This window comes from Panthera leo, chromosome F2 (genome assembly GCF_018350215.1).
Source record: "Panthera leo isolate Ple1 chromosome F2, P.leo_Ple1_pat1.1, whole genome shotgun sequence".
NCBI lineage: Eukaryota > Metazoa > Chordata > Mammalia > Carnivora > Felidae > Panthera > Panthera leo.
Window position 1 is genome coordinate 81435686 of NC_056695.1, and position 16091 is coordinate 81451776.

The window sequence follows — 16091 nt, forward strand, 5'->3', positions numbered from 1 at the left end:
GTGACTTGTCCTCCCTGGGTGTCGGGTTCACCACCTGCTGAACAGGTGGACTGAACCCAGAGCCCTTGAGCCGGTTCCCGCCGGTGTTGGGTGTATCTCTGGGTAGTCGGGAAAGATGGAGGGAGAGGGGGCTCTGTCCCCGGCAGTTTGTGGCCCGGGTGACACAAGCATTCCTGGGGGGTGGGGGGTGGGGCGGCTAGCCGATCAGCAGCCCTCCTACAGGCAGTGGACCGGGGGACCCCTCGGTGGCTTCGTGCCTGGGGATTTGACCTCATTGCTGCTGCAGACGCTGAGCTTCTGTCAGCCTCACTCGGGGCGGGCAGGGAACAGGTGAGTGGGCACCTGCCCGGCCTAACCTGCCCGCCTGCCCCGCCCAGGTGGTGTGCACTCTGGTGGCCGCTTTCCTCCACTTCTTCTTCCTGTCCTCCTTCTGCTGGGTGCTCACCGAGGCCTGGCAGTCCTACATGGCCGTGACCGGCCGCCTCCGGAACCGCCTCATCCGCAAGCGTTTCCTCTGCCTGGGCTGGGGTGAGCGGTGCCGGGGCAGGTGGGCGGTGGGGCTGCCCCTCCCTGGGCCTGCCCTGCTGCAGCCCCTCCCCCTCCCCCCTTGCCCTGCCCTCGTCCTCCTGGGCCTCCACAGGGTTGCCAGATAAAATGTGACACCGAGTTCATTTGAATTTCAGGTAACGACTGATTTTTAAAGTACATCCCATTCAATATTTGGGATGCGCTCGTACTAAACGTGTTTTCTTTTCGGAAATTTTTCTGACGCTTGTTCATTTATTTTGAGAAAGGGAGTGTGCGTGCACATGACTGGGGCAGGGCAGAGAGAGGGGGGGTGGAGAGAGAGAATCCCAAGCAGGCTCCACGCTGTCGGCACAGAGCCTGATGCGGGGCTCGACCCCACGAACCGTGAGATCGTGACCTGAGCTGAAATCAAGAATCAGGTGCTTAACCAACTGAGTCCCTCGGTGCCCCCAAAATATTTCCTTCTTTATTTGAAATTCAAGTGTGATTCGGTGTCCTGTATGTCGTTTGCTGACCTGGCTGTCACGACCACGGTTCCATAGGCCCTCATCCCCGTCCACCTCCTGTCCCCTTCTCTTATGCTAGGTGTCACCCCCCCGTTCAGGGGCTTCAGAGGCACATTGTGCCCCACCTCACCCCACCCGTGGGGCCGGAAGGAGGCAGAGGGTGGACGGGGCTCGGATGGTGGGGGGACCGACTCCCTTTCTTTCTGGTCCTTCCCCAGGGCTCCCTGCGCTGGTCGTGGCCATTTCTGTGGGATTCACCAAGGCCAAAGGGTACAGCACCATGAACTAGTGAGTCGGGGCAGGGTGGGGATGGGGTGGAGGCCGCTCGGCTCCCCCAGACCCTCCCACTGCCCTAGAAGGTGACAGCTGGCTGGGTGCCCGTCTCACAGAGGAGAGACCTAAGGCTGGGAGAGGGTGGGGGCCCCGGGGCTGGAGGCTGGGCTCTTCGAGGGGCTGCTTCCCCTAATCAGCCAGCTCCTCCCGGACTGGGCAGCAGGATGGAGAAACATGAGGCTCAGGGCCACTGGAGCTTTGCGCCTCCTCCTTAGGTACCTCGGACAGCTCCGGTGGCCTGTTTTCCCCTCTGTACCCACGTATGCACCTCTGCATGACTGTGGTGACAGGGGTGGCGCATAGCTCCAGGGCAAGGCAGGTGGTAGGGGGCCTATTTTGCAGATGAAGTCAGGGAGGCCCTGAAGGGTCAGCTGGGCGAGGTCCAGGGGCCTTGAATGCCAAGCCAGGAAGCTTGGGGTTATCCTAAAAGCAGTGTGATGATTCCCAGGGTTGGGGTAGAGGAACCAAGGCCGGGAGCTGTGGCTACAGGCCACAGGGGAGGAACAGGGAGCCAGAGGCAAGGGGAGGGACTGATGCAGGCTGCATGGGCTTGGCTGTCTGTGGAGCCCCAGAGGAACAGGCCACGGCTGGGCCCTGAAGCAGTGCCCCACGTGGGCAGCAGGGACAGTGGACATGAAAACCCGTTTACCGGAAACCCCAGTAGCGTGAGTGCCGGGAGGTAAATATGGACACTGTCCCCAGCGCTGAGAGGGTCAGGGGTGGATCAGGGGAGGGTGAGGCCATTAAAGTGGGGGTTCTGAAGGATGAAGAGGAGTTTGTCTGACAGCATGGGGTGGAATGCTCAGGGCAGAGGCCACGACGCAGAAGAATAGTGTCTTCGCTGGGCTCGGGGCTCCCGTGGGCCACCGTGGGTGGCGGGGCTGGCGACCATGTGTGCGATGAGGCAGGACCAGGCCAGATGTGTGAGCAGAGCACCGGGTGCCCCCAGCTGTGGGGCCTGGGCTGAGTGGGCAGGTGGAGGGCCAGACCAGGGGCCCGACCCAGAATGTTGGAATTCTGTCGGGAAGAAGGGTCTGTGTGTGAGGCTGGCGTGGGGCGGGGCGGGGTGGGGGGAGAGGATCTAGGAGGAGAGTGGGGGGCAGCCTGGGGCGGTCAGGGCACCCTTACCTGGCCAGCCCGGCTCTGTGCCGTGTGGGTCCGAGCGGCCGTGCCGCTGCCCTGCGCCCGCTTCTCCGTCTGTGAGCCGGGCCCGCCAGTGCCGCCCGGGGCCCCGAGGGCTGGGAAGCCAGCGTGAGTGCGCGGCGTGCACACAGGAGGGCTTGCTAAGCGCCCGGCTCCTTCTGCCGCTCCCCTGCGTCTCACCTGCCTTCCCGGGGGGCGGGGGCTGGGCCCACGCCTGGCCACTGACCAGCCCGTCTCCCTCCCCAGCTGCTGGCTCTCCCTGGAGGGGGGACTGCTGTATGCCTTCGTGGGACCGGCCGCCGCTGTCGTGCTGGTACTGAACCCTCCCCGCCGTCCCAGGTGGCCGTGGGCTGTATGCGTTGCCCTTTCTGGGTCGCCTTGATCACCAAGGGGTGGATGGCGTTCACGGTCCCCCTGCCCTGCCCTCGGGGTGCAGGAGTACAGAGGCTGGGCTGCACGAGTGGCCGTTTATTTCTGTGAGCACAGCATGTGTGATTATCGGGCACCGGCCGTGTACCTGCCAGGAGATCGGTGTGAGTTCACCGGGTGGGCGACTGGCCGAGTGGGGACAGTGGGCAGGTGGCTGACGGGGTAGCAGGGAGGGCCAGCTAGGCCTGGGCGAGGAGCAGAGGAGCCGGCAGAGCCTGAGGCTGGGGGGCCAGGGGCCTGTCCCTTGCTGCCACCAGCTGTCACCCTCTCGAGAAGGAAGCACCTCCTTGTTTTCCCTCGCTCCTACTTCCCACACTCCTTTGGGGACGGATGTGAAACCATGCCACGTGGCACACAGGGTTATTGTCCCCAAGTTAGGGCTGAGCAGGGGGAGCTGGGCACGGCTGGGGGCCTCCGCCCGCCCTGCCCGAGCCCAGCCCTCTCCACGCAGGGCCACACCGCCTTGGTGGGGGCACCTGGGCACAGGCCCGGGGGAGGCCCCGCGTGTGAGGGTGGAGGCGGTGGGCGGCGGGCCTAGCCTGAGGGTCCCGGCGCCTTTATTCCTTGAAGGGAGAGGGCTGCGTGCTGTGCATGTCAATGCCGCTCTTCAGAGGCCAGGCCGGCTCGCCGTTTTACAAACAGGCGACCCGGGACGGATGGGAGGCTCAGCTGGTGGAGGCAGGAGCCCCCATCCCCCACGCCCCCTCCCAGGGTGCGTCCGGAGGGCACGGCTGGACACCAGCCCAGGGCCCCTTCAGTGACACGGGGACACACAGGTAGAGACAGCACAGAGCCCGCTACAGGCAGGGTGGTGGCAGCGGCTGTCCTGCCCCTTCTGCCCCTGGCCTTGTCAGAAAACGAGGTCACCCGGGAAGCATGCCTCCAGCCCCGGTGCCGGAGCCCGGGAACTTTCCGTTCAGACGGGGATGAAAGGCAGGGCCTGGCCGCTGCTGTGTGTGGAGTCATGAGCGCTCAGATCGAGGGGCTGCGGGGCGTCGGGGCGCCCCATATCCAGATCCGAGCAGTCTGGGGCCAGTCCTCGCAGCTGTCAGGCAGCTGTGTGGGAGCCAAGGGGAGGGCCTTCAGGGGAGCACAGAAATGAGCTGGGAGCCTCCCCACCCAGGAGAAGGGGCCAAGGTCTCCAGGGTCGTGGCTGGGCCGACGGGCGCACCCTGGGGACAGCTTCTCTTTCGCGTAGGCGGTAGCTCACGCGACGATAACAGTAGGAAGCACTTCGTAGGGTGCGGGTGGCTGGCGGGAGGGGGTCAGGAAGGGCACCATGGCAGCGCAGGAGCAGTGTGGCCCCAGCACGGGGAGGATGTCCCCGAGACGGCCCTCCGGTTGGGCCCTAGCGAGGGTTAAGCTCCCTGTTGTGGGAGGAATCCAAGGAGCGGTGGGGGGGGGGGGGTGAGCGGCTGCGGGGGCACAGGGCACGCCCAAGCATGATGGCGGCTGGATCACACGAGGTCCCTTCTGTGGTCTGAGCAGGGCAGGCACCCTGTGTGTAGAGCCAGCCTGATCCCTGACCTGCGACCTCTGGACAGATGGCATCCCAGCTCGGCAAACGCTGCCCACCACGGTGGGGACAGCAGATGGGCCTCCGGGCTGCCCAGTGCAGGCCAGCCCGGGGTCCAGCCTCTGGAGGGAGCCCCGCACGTCACCCTCTGAGCCCCAGCTGGGTCAGCCCGGCCCCTTCTCATGTCCACCCCTGCTGGCAGGGCTCCCAAATCCTTGGGGAGCAGGTCACGTGGGAGGGTCACGTGGGGGACTTGAGCAGCGGCACCTCGCCCTGGGTGGAGCCCTGTGGCGGGAGAACCCCACCTGACGGCTGCTCCGGGGGGAGGTGGCCAGGCCGGCGGGGCTGGCGAGCCTGCTGGGTGGCGCTCTCTCCCCTGGAGCCCCGCCCCCACGCCCTGCTCCTTTCTGCAGGTGAACATGGTCATCGGGATCCTCGTGTTCAACAAGCTCGTGTCCAAAGACGGCATCACGGACAAGAAGCTGAAGGAGCGGGCAGGGTAGGGCTGGCCCCGGGCGCCTCACCCGCCTTGAGTCAAAGACCCAGAGCCCACCCGCTGCCCCCGGGCCCTAGAGCAGGTGGACCAAGGAGGCTCAGAGGCCTGTGCAAGGCTCACGACCAGCCCCTGCCCTGCCCTGTGCCTCAGTTTCTCCGTCTAGTCCTCAGAAACAGTGAAGCCCCTTGTTTTTGGAGACCTTACCCCCGCGGGGACCACAGGGACGGTGGAAGGGTGCACCTGGCCCCCCGCTTCCCTGCCCTGGGGTTGGGTGACCCCGAGCGAGGATACAACCTGCCCATCCTCATGGTGGCTTCAGCGACGGGAGGAGGGGACAGGTAGGATGCTCCTCCTACTTGGGGAGCCGGAGCCCAGAGGGCAGCGTCTGGCCACAGGGCACGTGGCTCTGCAGGAGGCTGGTCCCGAGTGTGCCCCGGCCGCCCCCCAGGGGATGGGAGCCCTGAGGTCACGGACGGGGGCAGCTACTGGCTGAGACTGACCCCCTCACTCCATCCTGCCCCAGCCCTCTGAGCCCTCCGCACCTCACCTCTGCCTGCCGCTCTGCGCATCCCTCTGCCCTCGCCGGTGCCTACTCCCTCCCTCCGTGCCAGTCGTCCGTCTGTCTCTGTCTCTGTCTCCGTCTCCCTCCTCCTCTTCCTGCTCCTCCTGCTAACCCTAGTGAACAGAAGCTTCAGGAAACCATCCTCTCTGGTCCTGGTTAGAAAGCCGCTAACGCTGCTTTAGGGGAAGTGGACGACGAGCCCGGAGTGCCCGCGGTGGCTGGGAGTCTGGGTCCCCCATTCCCTGGGCCTCATCCCCTGGAAGTGGGGATTGGCACGCCCCACCCCGCCCGCCCTCAGGACACACCGGCCCCCACGCGCATCCCTGGCCGGCCGAGGGCCGCACACCCGTCGGAGCGCTGCAGCAATGGGTACGCGGCGCTGGCTCGGCTCCCGGCTTCTGCAGTCGCCCCTGGGCGGGCTCCCTCGTTCCGCTCCGTTCCCTGCAGCCGAGTGGGGCGAGTGGCGGGGAGAGCGGGTTTGAGCCGCCAGAGCCCAGGGCGTCTGTCCGTGGGGGCTACCTGCCTCCTGGGGCCCCTTCCTGGGTGTGCAGCCGGTGCCCTGGCGCGGACGCACTCCCGGCTGTGCCCGCACGGCTGCGCGGAGACCTCCCCCCCGCAGCAGGAGTCCTCCCCACGCTCACACACTCGTGTGCACACGCACGCGTACGCACGCACACCTGCGCACACACACGGCCTGTGGGAGGGTGCCGCCCAGGTAGCTGACTGGTGGGGGTCCGGTGCAGCACGTGCTCCCCGGCTGGGGCAGCCGCCTGGGGTAGTGCACGGTCCGAGCAGATACGGGGGACCGGAGGGAAGTGGCCATGGCCTCACTCCGGGAGTTCTTCGTGCGAACGTGGGCACATCGTTTCACCCTCTGCTTAACACGGACGTGTGCGAGGACCGGCCCTGCCGTCCCCAGGACCCTGTGTTATCTATCTCGTGGATCCCAAACCCTCTGACCCCAGGACCCAGTCTGCACCCACTTCCTGTGGCAACCCTCCTTCCCCTCGGAGCCATCCGGGCCCATCCCACACCCGACTCAGACCCAGTCCCCCACCCCAGCCCCCACCCCCTACCCCGGTCCCCCCCCCTGGTCAGACCTGGTGCCCTCCCCCCACCCTTAACCACCTCCCAGACCTGGTCCCCCCCACAACCCTTCAGAACCGGTCCCCCCCAGCCTCCCAACCCCAACCCTGGACTCAGCCCACCCCACCACCCGCCAGACCCGGTCCCCCCACACCCCCAGCCCCTCCCGGACTGGGCCCCCCCCACCATTCCCCTCCAGGACCCGGTCCCCCACCACTAGCCAGCCCACTCCTGGGACCGGGTCCCACCCCTCCCCCCCCCCAGCCAGCCCACTTCTGGGACCTGGTACCCACTCCAATCAGCTCATTTCTGGGACCCGGTGCCCCCTCCCCCCGACCAGCCAGCCCACTCCCAGGACCTGGTCCCCACACCCCCAGCCCCTCCCGGCACCAGGGCCCCCCCCCACCATTCTCCTCCAGGACCCGGTCCCCCACCACCAGCCAGCCCACTCCTGGGACCAGGTCCCCCCCCCCTCCACCACCAGCCCATTTCTGGGATCCGGTTCCCCCTCCCCCTGACAAGCCAGCCCACTCCCGGGACCCGGGACCCGGGACCCTTTCCCCCGACCCCCAGCCCACTCCTGGGACCCTGGCCGGCCTAGGAAGGCTCAGGCAGGACTGCTCTGGTCCGTGTGCCTGCTTTGCCCCGCCCCGGTTCCGTGAGAACAGTGTCTGCTCTCGTCTCGGCCTTTGCATTTCACTTGCAGTCGGCCGCCCCGCGGCCCCCCTTGGGCGCGCCCTCAAACGTGCCGAGTGGGGAGTCCCCTCTGCGGCCGACGCCGCCTCCGAAGCCGCCAGTAACGCCATGTTAGTGCCTCTCCTCGCCAGTGCCCCCCGCCCCCGGCTCTGCTCTCTGAGTCACATTTTGCTGTTTTAAGCTTTTTCTGTCACCTCTGCCATCCACTCTGGGGATCCTCCCCACCCGGCCCTTCGCCAGGCTCCCCTCCTCCGTGCGGCCAGGGACGGGATTGGGTCGGGTCAGCGTCGCAACACTGTGCACCGGCCTGCCATCGGCGTGTGGCTGCACCGGGGTCTGGGTTGCGCGCTGCGTGTTGTAAGCGCACGTGTGCGTGAGTGGGTGGGTGCGGGGGGTGGGGGGATGTCCCGTGAGCGAGCACGGGGGAGTGTGCGGGGCACTCCTGGCCGTGGGGGGACCCGGGTTCAGGTCGGGACGGATCCGTTGAGGCAGAAACCAAGTTGGGAGGCCCAGGCAGGGACGAGGCTCCGGGAATACGCGCTGTTTGCTTCACACGCCAGTCTCTTCGGGGTGGAGGGTGCCATCCTGGGCCTGTCACAAGAGCCCTGGGGGACATTCCCTGCTAGGTCACGCAGCAGGTTCCGGTCAGTGGCCCGGCCCACCCTGAGCCAGGCTCACGCCCCTCCTCCGCATCAGGGGCATCTGACCTTCTGAAGGGTCAGACTGTACCACTGCCCGCGGGCCTCCCCGCCAGCCCCTCTCCTGCCCACTGATCGCACCCGGGCCCGCACGGGCTCCTCCTCGTGGCCCCGGCAGAACTCGGGGCTGCGGGGATGCCATTAAAGCAGGTCCCCAAGCCCGCGCCATCTGCCAGCCACCTCGGGCTGTAGATGTCAGGGCTCCGGCCCGAGGGAAGATGGCTCACAGCAGGATGAGACTGCCCCTCTGCCCGCCCCAGGGGCTCTGCCCTGCCTTCCTGCTCCGAAGGTGGCCAGAGAGGGTCCGCTTTGGGAGGGAGGAGAGAGACGAGGGAGCCCTGCCGGCCGCGGTGGAGACACAGAGGTTCAGAGCCGGGAAGGGAAAAGGACAGCCGGGCAGTGTGTGCACAGTCCTGCAGGGCCCACTTTTTCAGGTTGTGCCCCTCGTGCAGGCAGAGCACCCCTCGTGGGCACGGGCACTGCGGCTGGGGGCCTCAGCACCCGGGGGTGGAGGGGGGCCGGGGATCGGCAGGTCCCCCACCCTGGGAGGGGAGGGGAGGCGGGTCTGTGAGGTCTAGGTCTGAAGCCCACGCAGTGGTCAGGAGAGAAGCGTGGGGGCTTCGGGGTGATTCCTGGCTCGGGCTCGAGCCACTGGGCAGCTGGCCGGGGGGCTGTCCTGGAGAAGAAATGGGGCTGCGGCTGGGGCTGCCATGGGGACCTGGGTCCTGGAGCAGGGAGGGGGAGGAGGGGGAGGGGAAAGGAGGAGGAAGAAGACAGGGAGGGGACAGGCCTGTCCTCTGTGCAGGCCACCCAGACAGGTCTGGAGAGAGGAGGACGATGGCTCTGGCAGGGCCTGTGGCAGGCTCCCCACCGCAGGGCAGAGAGGGTGCACCTCTGGGGAGAGCTCCTGCCCCCGCCCGGTGAGCAAGGTCCAGCCCCGACCCCAGGTCCTCCCAGCCTCTCTCCCAACAGCCCCCGTGCCCCCAGCTGCTTCCTGGTGGCCCTGGCCCCTGCCTGATGGTCCTCGTGCCCCTCACCCCTGCCTCCCCTCCTCGTGCCCCTCACCCCTGCCTCCCCTCCTCGTGCTCCCTCACCCCTGCGGCCCCTCCTCGTGCTCCCTCACCCCTGCGGCCCCTCCTCGTGCCCCTCACCCCTGCGGCCCCTCCTCGTGCCCCCTCACCCCTGCGGCCCCTCCTCGTGCCCCTCACCCCTGCCTCCCCTCCTCGTGCCCCTCACCCCTGCGGCCCCTCCTCGTGCCCCTCACCCCTCCCTTCCCTCCTCGTGCCCCTCACCCCTGCGGCCCCTCCTCGTGCCCCTCACCCCTGCGGCCCCTCCTTGTGCCCCTCACCCCTGCCTCCCCTCCTCGTGCCCCCTCACCCCTGCAGCCCCTCCTCGTGCCCCTCACCCCTGCCTCCCCTCCTCGTGCCCCTCACCCCTCCCTTCCCTCCTCGTGCTCCTCACCCCTGCGGCCCCTCCTCGTGCCCCTCACCCCTGCCTCCCCTCCTCGTGCCCCTCACCCCTGTCTCCCCTCCTCGTGCCCCTCACTCCTGCGGCCCCTGCACTTCTCCTGCCCCACCTGCACCTGCCTCATCCTTTTGATGAGGGTGTCCTGTAAGGAGGGGAGCGGGTGGCCTGGACCCCAGCCCCCACCCCTGGTGGGAATGACCATGGCCCCAGAGGCTCCTTGGAGCTCCTGCAAGGCAGTCACCTGCCCATGGGGGCAGAGCCCCGGAAGTTGTAACAGTGGTGAGGGTGGGGTCGGGCACAATTCCCAGACACGGATTCGAGCCAGCCCCACTGCTGGTGCCCTCACGACAGGCCCCGAGGCTACGAAAGAGTGACTGCGCCGTTCGGAAGACGCGACAGGCTCAGAGCGGCCACAGCGTGGCCCATAGTGGTACCAGGAGGTGCCAGGCTGCAGAGGGCAGTGCCGCCGTGGGGGGCTCCTGGGGGCACCAGCGGAGCGGGGCCTGCCGAGACGATGAGGTGCCTGTGGGTCTCTGTTCTCGTCTCTGTCCCCACCCCCACCCCTGTGTGGCCCTGTCTGTCTGTCATCTCTTCCTGGAGTAGTTCTCTTGTTCTCTTTCTCTCTGTCCAGAGCTCAGAGGCCTGGCCAAACACCGCCCCCCAGTGGCCACCCTGTAGCCCCCCAGCTCCTGCCTCCAGTGCACCTCCCCTCCTGTGGCCTACTGGACAGTTAGGAACCCGGGTCTTCCAGAGAGTTCCTCTCTCACCACTGCCCAGCCCCCACCCCCGCAGACCACCCTCCCGAGTCTCTGGGAGCCCTTGGACTCCGGGCGGGTTGCCGGGCAGAACTCTGCTCCCCAGGAGGGCCCGGGCCTCCTCAAGGACCAGGACCGGAGCGGGTGGAGAGCCCCGGGAGAGGGGCGCCGAGTGGGACCCCCCAGGAACGCGCCCCCTGGCGGGAGGGCGGCCGGGGCAGCCCTGACGCGGCCCCCCGCTGCGCTGTCCGCAGGGCGTCGCTGTGGAGCTCCTGCGTGGTGCTGCCGCTGCTGGCGCTGACCTGGATGTCGGCCGTGCTCGCCGTCACCGACCGTCGCTCCGCCCTCTTCCAGATCCTGTTCGCCGTCTTCGACTCGCTGGAGGGCTTCGTCATAGTGATGGTGCACTGCATCCTGCGCCGAGAGGTGCGCGGCCTGCGGGAGGGGCGGGGGGCGGGGGGCGGGGGGGCGCGGCTTCGGGACCCCCGCTCGCTCCATAAGGCGGGGATGCGCGGCACAGCTGGGGCGGCCGAGGGCCGTCGTCTGCGTAAGGCCCCCTCCTGGAAGCACCCCTGCGCCCCTCGCCGGCTCAGACCGGAGGGGTCCTGTCCTCCTGGGCTCGGTGGGACCGAGAGCCACCGGAAACGTCAGCAGCTTTCACGACGGCGGAGACCCCTGGCCCGGTGTCTCTGGGCCTCTCCAGAGGGAGCAGGAGGAGGCTTTCACCAAACTCTCCCGACGGCCACCTGCCCGGTGGCCACAGCTCCGGTGACGCGCTCTCGGGTCGGGAAGGCGGACACGCGGAGAACGTGCGTCCGGACGTGGGCGGAAGAGGTGCCCTCATGAGGCCAGAGGAAGCCAGGATGTCCACAGAGGCTGAAGGGGCCGGAGCGGGTGGGCAGACACGCAGAATTACCTCCCCTTCCCAGAACCTCCTAGAAAGATGGCAAAGCGATTTTAAAGCGCAGATTGCAAAGAAAGCGGGAGAAGGGCTTCGCAGTGAAGCCTGGGAGTTCGGGGAGAAGGACGGGGGTCAGGAACTCAGCCCGCCTGAGGAAGCCGGGTCTACAGCCGGCGGTGGGGCGGGCCCGGCGCACTGAGGCCAGAGAGCTTCCAGAAGTGGCGCTGCAGGGGCCCTGGATGCCCAGGGAAGGTCTGCGGTGGATGACTGGTTGTCCGCTTAGGTAGCAGCCTGGACGCCCCCGCCCCGGGCTGGCAGCGCAGCCCCCACCCCACCTCCCCCACATGCAGCTCCACCGCCCCGGGTGGGGGCACCCTGGGGTGCCCTGGCGAGGCAGGGGTGCGTAAGCCTGTGTGCTGGCCCTTGGTCACCCTGACAGCTGGGGCCCCCAGCCTCAGACCGCCTGGGAGACAGGTGAGCACCCCCCTCCAGGGGCTCCGACCACAGGGAAAGACCGGATGGCAAAGACCCGAAGCTTCTGATGTTGGAACAGCCCTGTTGGCCAGCCGCCGCCACAGTCTCCACCACACGTCGACGTCTGGCCGGTCCCGCATGTCCACTCTGCAATCCTGAGGACCCGAGGGGAGCCTATGCCGGACGAGTCTCAGATCCAGGCAGCCGCGGGCCCCAGAGACAGCCCAGGAAGAAGCCGTTCCACAGCCCAGAGGCGACGTCCTCAGAGAGAGCGCTCACGCCCCCAGCCCGGCAGCCACGCATGCCTGGCTCTGGCCTGACTGATCCGTGCTACCAATTCTCACTGCTAGTTACTCCATCTTCTATGGATGGGGTGGCCCAAGGCCAGCACAGGGGTGGTTGCCTCGGTGGGGTGTGAGCACATGTCACTGACCAGGCTCTAAGCTCATGCCCTTGGCGCTCAGCTGCCCGGCTTCTGTGAAACAAGAACAGCAGGCTACCAAAAAGGAACAGAAAGGGAGCTTGTGGGAATTCAAAGCATGAGAACAGAAGCGGAGAAGCTCAGTAACCGGATAAAACAGAGGCTGTGTCCTGCAAAGGAGAGAAGGTGGAAACTGGAAAACAGAAGGCGCGTTCTGCAGGCCCACCTGACCCAAACAGGAGGTTCTCCAGGGACCCGGCACAGGCTGCCAGGGTGGAGAGCAGGGATGTCTGCCTCAGGGGCCTGCTCTGGGGGACAGTCAGGCACCCCTGAAGACGCATGATTTCCTAGGATGGTTGGACTTCCCCATAAGCTCTCTGTGACCTCCTGGGTCCCACCTGCAGGGCCCATGCTACAGGGACCCTGCCACCAGGGGAAAGTCGGGCCTCTGTGGGGAGGGCGTGGAACATTTGGCAGGTGGATGAGCAACGTGGTCGTCTGAGTCTCCTGAGGGCAGCAGAGGGGATGAGGCTGGCCGGATGGCCTTCCTGGAGGAGGGGCCACGAGGCCCTCTGGGAGAACATCTGCTCTCTGTGCCAATGGAGACATTGCTTTCCCATCTGCCGTCTCCTGGCCCGTGGCCTGCCTGCGCTGGGCGCACAGTAGGTGCTTAGAGATGTCTGCTAGGTGGCTCAGTGAGTCACAAGGATGGAAGGAAGGTGCACCTGCCAGGGGAGGCCCAGGCAGTGGCCCTGAGGCCGGCGAGACCCCAGCACCACCTCCGATCAGCCGTGGAGCGTCGGGCGCCCTGGGCTCGGCACCTGGAGTGAGTGGGGGCAGGTCCGCGGGTCTGTGCTGGGTCTGGGAGCCAGGAGCCCCAGCCTCAGCGCCCCCTCCTCCCAGAGCTGCCCACCCCACTCCAGATACCTCCTCCAGGAAGCCCTCTGTGCTTTCACTGTTCCCGTGCCTTCACTTACTCCCTTTGCGCATCATGGCCCCACAGCGTCCGCTCCCCGAGGGGGGCTCTGCTGGCTGCTGCCCCGGCCGCGGGTGAAGGTGCGGCCTTTGCTCCTCACGCTCACGGACCAGCACCTCCCTGCAGAAGCAGGTCTCCTCTAGCGCTCTGTGCCGGATGCCTGGGTGGCCTCTGGCCCAGAGCCGCCGTCCCCGCCCTTCTGAAGAGTCCACGGCCATAATGGGCGAGATCCCCTTCAGCGGAGCGTGCTGTTAGTGACGCAGCTTGGGACCCGCCGCCACCACAGACGCGCTGTCCCGGGGCCCTCGTGGAGCCCGGGCGGAGCGCCTCCAGGGCAGCGGGGGCAGCGGAGGCCGTGGCCACTCGGCACAGGGTGTGGACTCCAGGCCCCTCCTCAGCCTGACGGCCGGATCTCACGGACACACTCCGGCCCGGAGGGCTGCAGCGCGTCCTCAGCAGGCCTGGAACTCTCTGAGTTTGGAATTTCCATGCCCCAAAGGGCACGGAGAGAATCTCAGAGACGGGAAGGGAGGCGGGGCCCCGGCACGCAGGCCGCGCTCACGGAGGGGCCGCCCCGCGGTCCTCGCCCTTGCCTTCCCGCCACCCTGCCGGGCGAGCGGTCTAGGGCTGCCGCTGACCGCTCGGCTCTCTCTCGCCAGGTCCAGGACGCCGTCAAGTGTCGCGTGGTGGACCGCCAGGAGGAGGGCAACGGGGACTCGGGGGGCTCCTTCCAGAACGGCCATGCCCAGCTCATGGTAGGGCTCAGCGCGCGGTGCCCCCGGCGGTGTCTCCTCGCCCTGCTCGGAGCTGCTCTGGGCTCCAGCGGCCCCTGAGGAAGAGCTCCGAGCCCAGTCCACCACTGGGGAGACTGGGGCTCACCAAGGTGAAATCCCTGGTCCGGGGTCTGGGGACGGGCAGGGCCCAGATGATGCGTCTGGGCGAGGCTGCCACCGGCCCGTGCCCACCCCCGGCGCCACAGTGCCCTCGCCTCAGCTGCGGCGCCCCCATCTCTGCACCTCCCGTGCCCCCTTCGTTGTCCTCCGGCTCAGCCGGGGTGGGACGTGGCTCACTCAGCCTCCATCGGGCGGACCAGCCCTGGCCTGTCCACTCACCCTCCACCCTGCGTGGCCTTGTCCCCAGCCGGGTCCACGCAGGCCCTCCGGCATCACACGTGCCGTTCGGGTCCAGGTACTGCCCACCCCGCCTGCCCACCTCACGGGTGTCTGCTAAGACGTCACCTCCAGGGAGCCCTCCCTGACCCCCGCCCCCACCCGTGCCATCAGGCCTCCTGTTCAGGTCCTGGCAGCGCCCTGGGTGAATTCTCCACGCTGTCACTCGCCGCCTGCCGCCCGCTGGGTGCCCCCCGGTATGCAGTGAGCCTGGCAGCCGGGAGCTGCTCACTCAGTCCTCGGGGCGCCGAGCCTCCTCGTGGCGGCTGTGAGGCTCGCAGCCGGGACCTCAGCAGATGCCAGCGGCCGGCACCGGGAGGAGGCTTGTGCCCTCACGGTCGTGGGCAGGGGCCCCCGATACCGCTCCGGGCCCCACTTCTCCCCTCAGATTCTGTAGTCTTCCCACCGACCCGACCTCTGGTTTGCAGAGAAGGAGCCTCCAGGTTTGGGATTAGGACCCAGCCCTACGGCCCCTGGAGAAGGCCACGCCACAGCCTGGGGTGGCCCGAGCCGGGTTTCCCAGTCCACCGAGCTCCTGGGCTGGGGTGGGGCAGGTGCCGCAGCGGGGATCTCAGCCACCGCTCAGGGGACAGCTGGCCTCACCCTGGCACCGGACATCTGTGCCTGAACCCGTTCCACCTCTCTGGTCGGCTGGCCTCTGTTTCCTCATCCCCGGGGCTGTGGGGAGGACCACGCAGGTGACGGGGGCGGGCCCCCCACGCCCTGCACATCAGCAGGCGGCGGCCCCGGGGGCTCTGGCGTGACACCCTTTGCGTGCCCTGCCCCCCGGAAGGGACATGAGGCCCTGGCAGAGGGGTCTTTGTGCTGGAGTCCCAGGGGCCGGGGGCCGGGGGAGACAGAGCCGGGGGGAACAGGAGCACGATTGAGCCGCAGTGGGACCGGCCTTCCCAGCTCATCCACAAACGCCCTGGCAGGCGCGCGCACGCACGCACGCGCGCGTGCACACGGAGTACGCAGGGGCGGGGCCGCCCGCCGGGGGTTCTCTGAGCACCGGAGCCCCCCGGCCGTGAGCTGTAACCCTCCTGGCGCTCCGTGGCGGGCACGCGCGTGCGCACACGCACACCCCTCGAGGTGCGGCTCCCGCTCGGCCCGGGGCCTCACCCCGCCCCGCCTCTGTCTTGCAGACCGACTTCGAGAAGGACGTGGATCTGGCCTGTAGATCAGGTGAGCGCCTGCCAGGTGAGAGCGACAGGTGGCCCTCGCCCGGGCCACTTGCTTCTTTTTCTTTTCTCTGTGTGTGCGTCTGTCTGTCCATCCGTCTGCCCTCATCCCACCGCTGCCCGCCACAGCCCGTGCCGTGAGGCTGGGTCACATCCGCCCAGATGGAGGGGCCGCTGCCGGGAGGCCTGGTCTGTACAGGCAGACACGGGGCCTGGCCCGCCCCAACCTTGGCGGCACAGCCACTTCTGCGCCTCCCCACCCACTGCCCTGAGGCTGCAGCAGGCAGGGCCTGTGGGTCGAGGGCAGAAGAAACTGCCAGAAAGCTGTCCGGGAGCTTGGGCTCACCAGGCTGATGCGGTGCTGGCGGAATTCTCAGCACTGGAGCGAACCCCTGGGGCCCGCTGCCCTGGGCCTGGCCCTGTCCGCTCCCCGCCGAGCCCCTGAACAAGAAGCCCTGTGCCCCCCGCCCCCCGCCACCTCCGACACGTCTGGTCTTCGGTCTCCGCTCTCTCTGTAGGGGCGGGGAGGCTGCACCAGCCTTGAGACACTGGAGCCGCCCCGCTTCCACCTGTCACCCACCTCGTCACCCGCCCCTGCCTGCGTCCCTCCAGGGCCCGCGTTCTGTGTTGTCCTCGCGTCTTCATCTTCCACCCAGCCATGGCGGAGGGTTGGCCGGGCCTTCTGGGGGGACATCAGTGGGAGCAGGAGGAAAGCAGGGCAGAGGAGCCAACCCTGGGCCCTAGAGTAATGCTG

The 16091-nt window shown here is 67.9% G+C and overlaps 1 protein-coding gene across 4 annotated transcripts in view; it reads left to right on the top strand.

Annotated features, from left to right (window-relative positions):
- ADGRB1 (adhesion G protein-coupled receptor B1) overlaps nt 1-16091 on the top strand; it is a 66787-nt gene that overhangs the window by 45705 nt on the left and 4991 nt on the right. The window contains exons 15-22 of one of the 4 annotated variants that reach the window (XM_042923728.1): nt 378-528; nt 1253-1322; nt 2757-2823; nt 4869-4954; nt 9812-9979; nt 10470-10641; nt 13647-13742; nt 15302-15356. In XM_042923728.1, the coding sequence (XP_042779662.1) occupies nt 378-528; nt 1253-1322; nt 2757-2823; nt 4869-4954; nt 9812-9979; nt 10470-10641; nt 13647-13742; nt 15302-15356 (865 nt within the window). The remainder of the gene's footprint in view (nt 1-377; nt 529-1252; nt 1323-2756; nt 2824-4868; nt 4955-9811; nt 9980-10469; nt 10642-13646; nt 13743-15301; nt 15357-16091) is intronic. The other 3 variants (XM_042923729.1, XM_042923731.1, XM_042923730.1) reach the window with 3 other exon arrangements.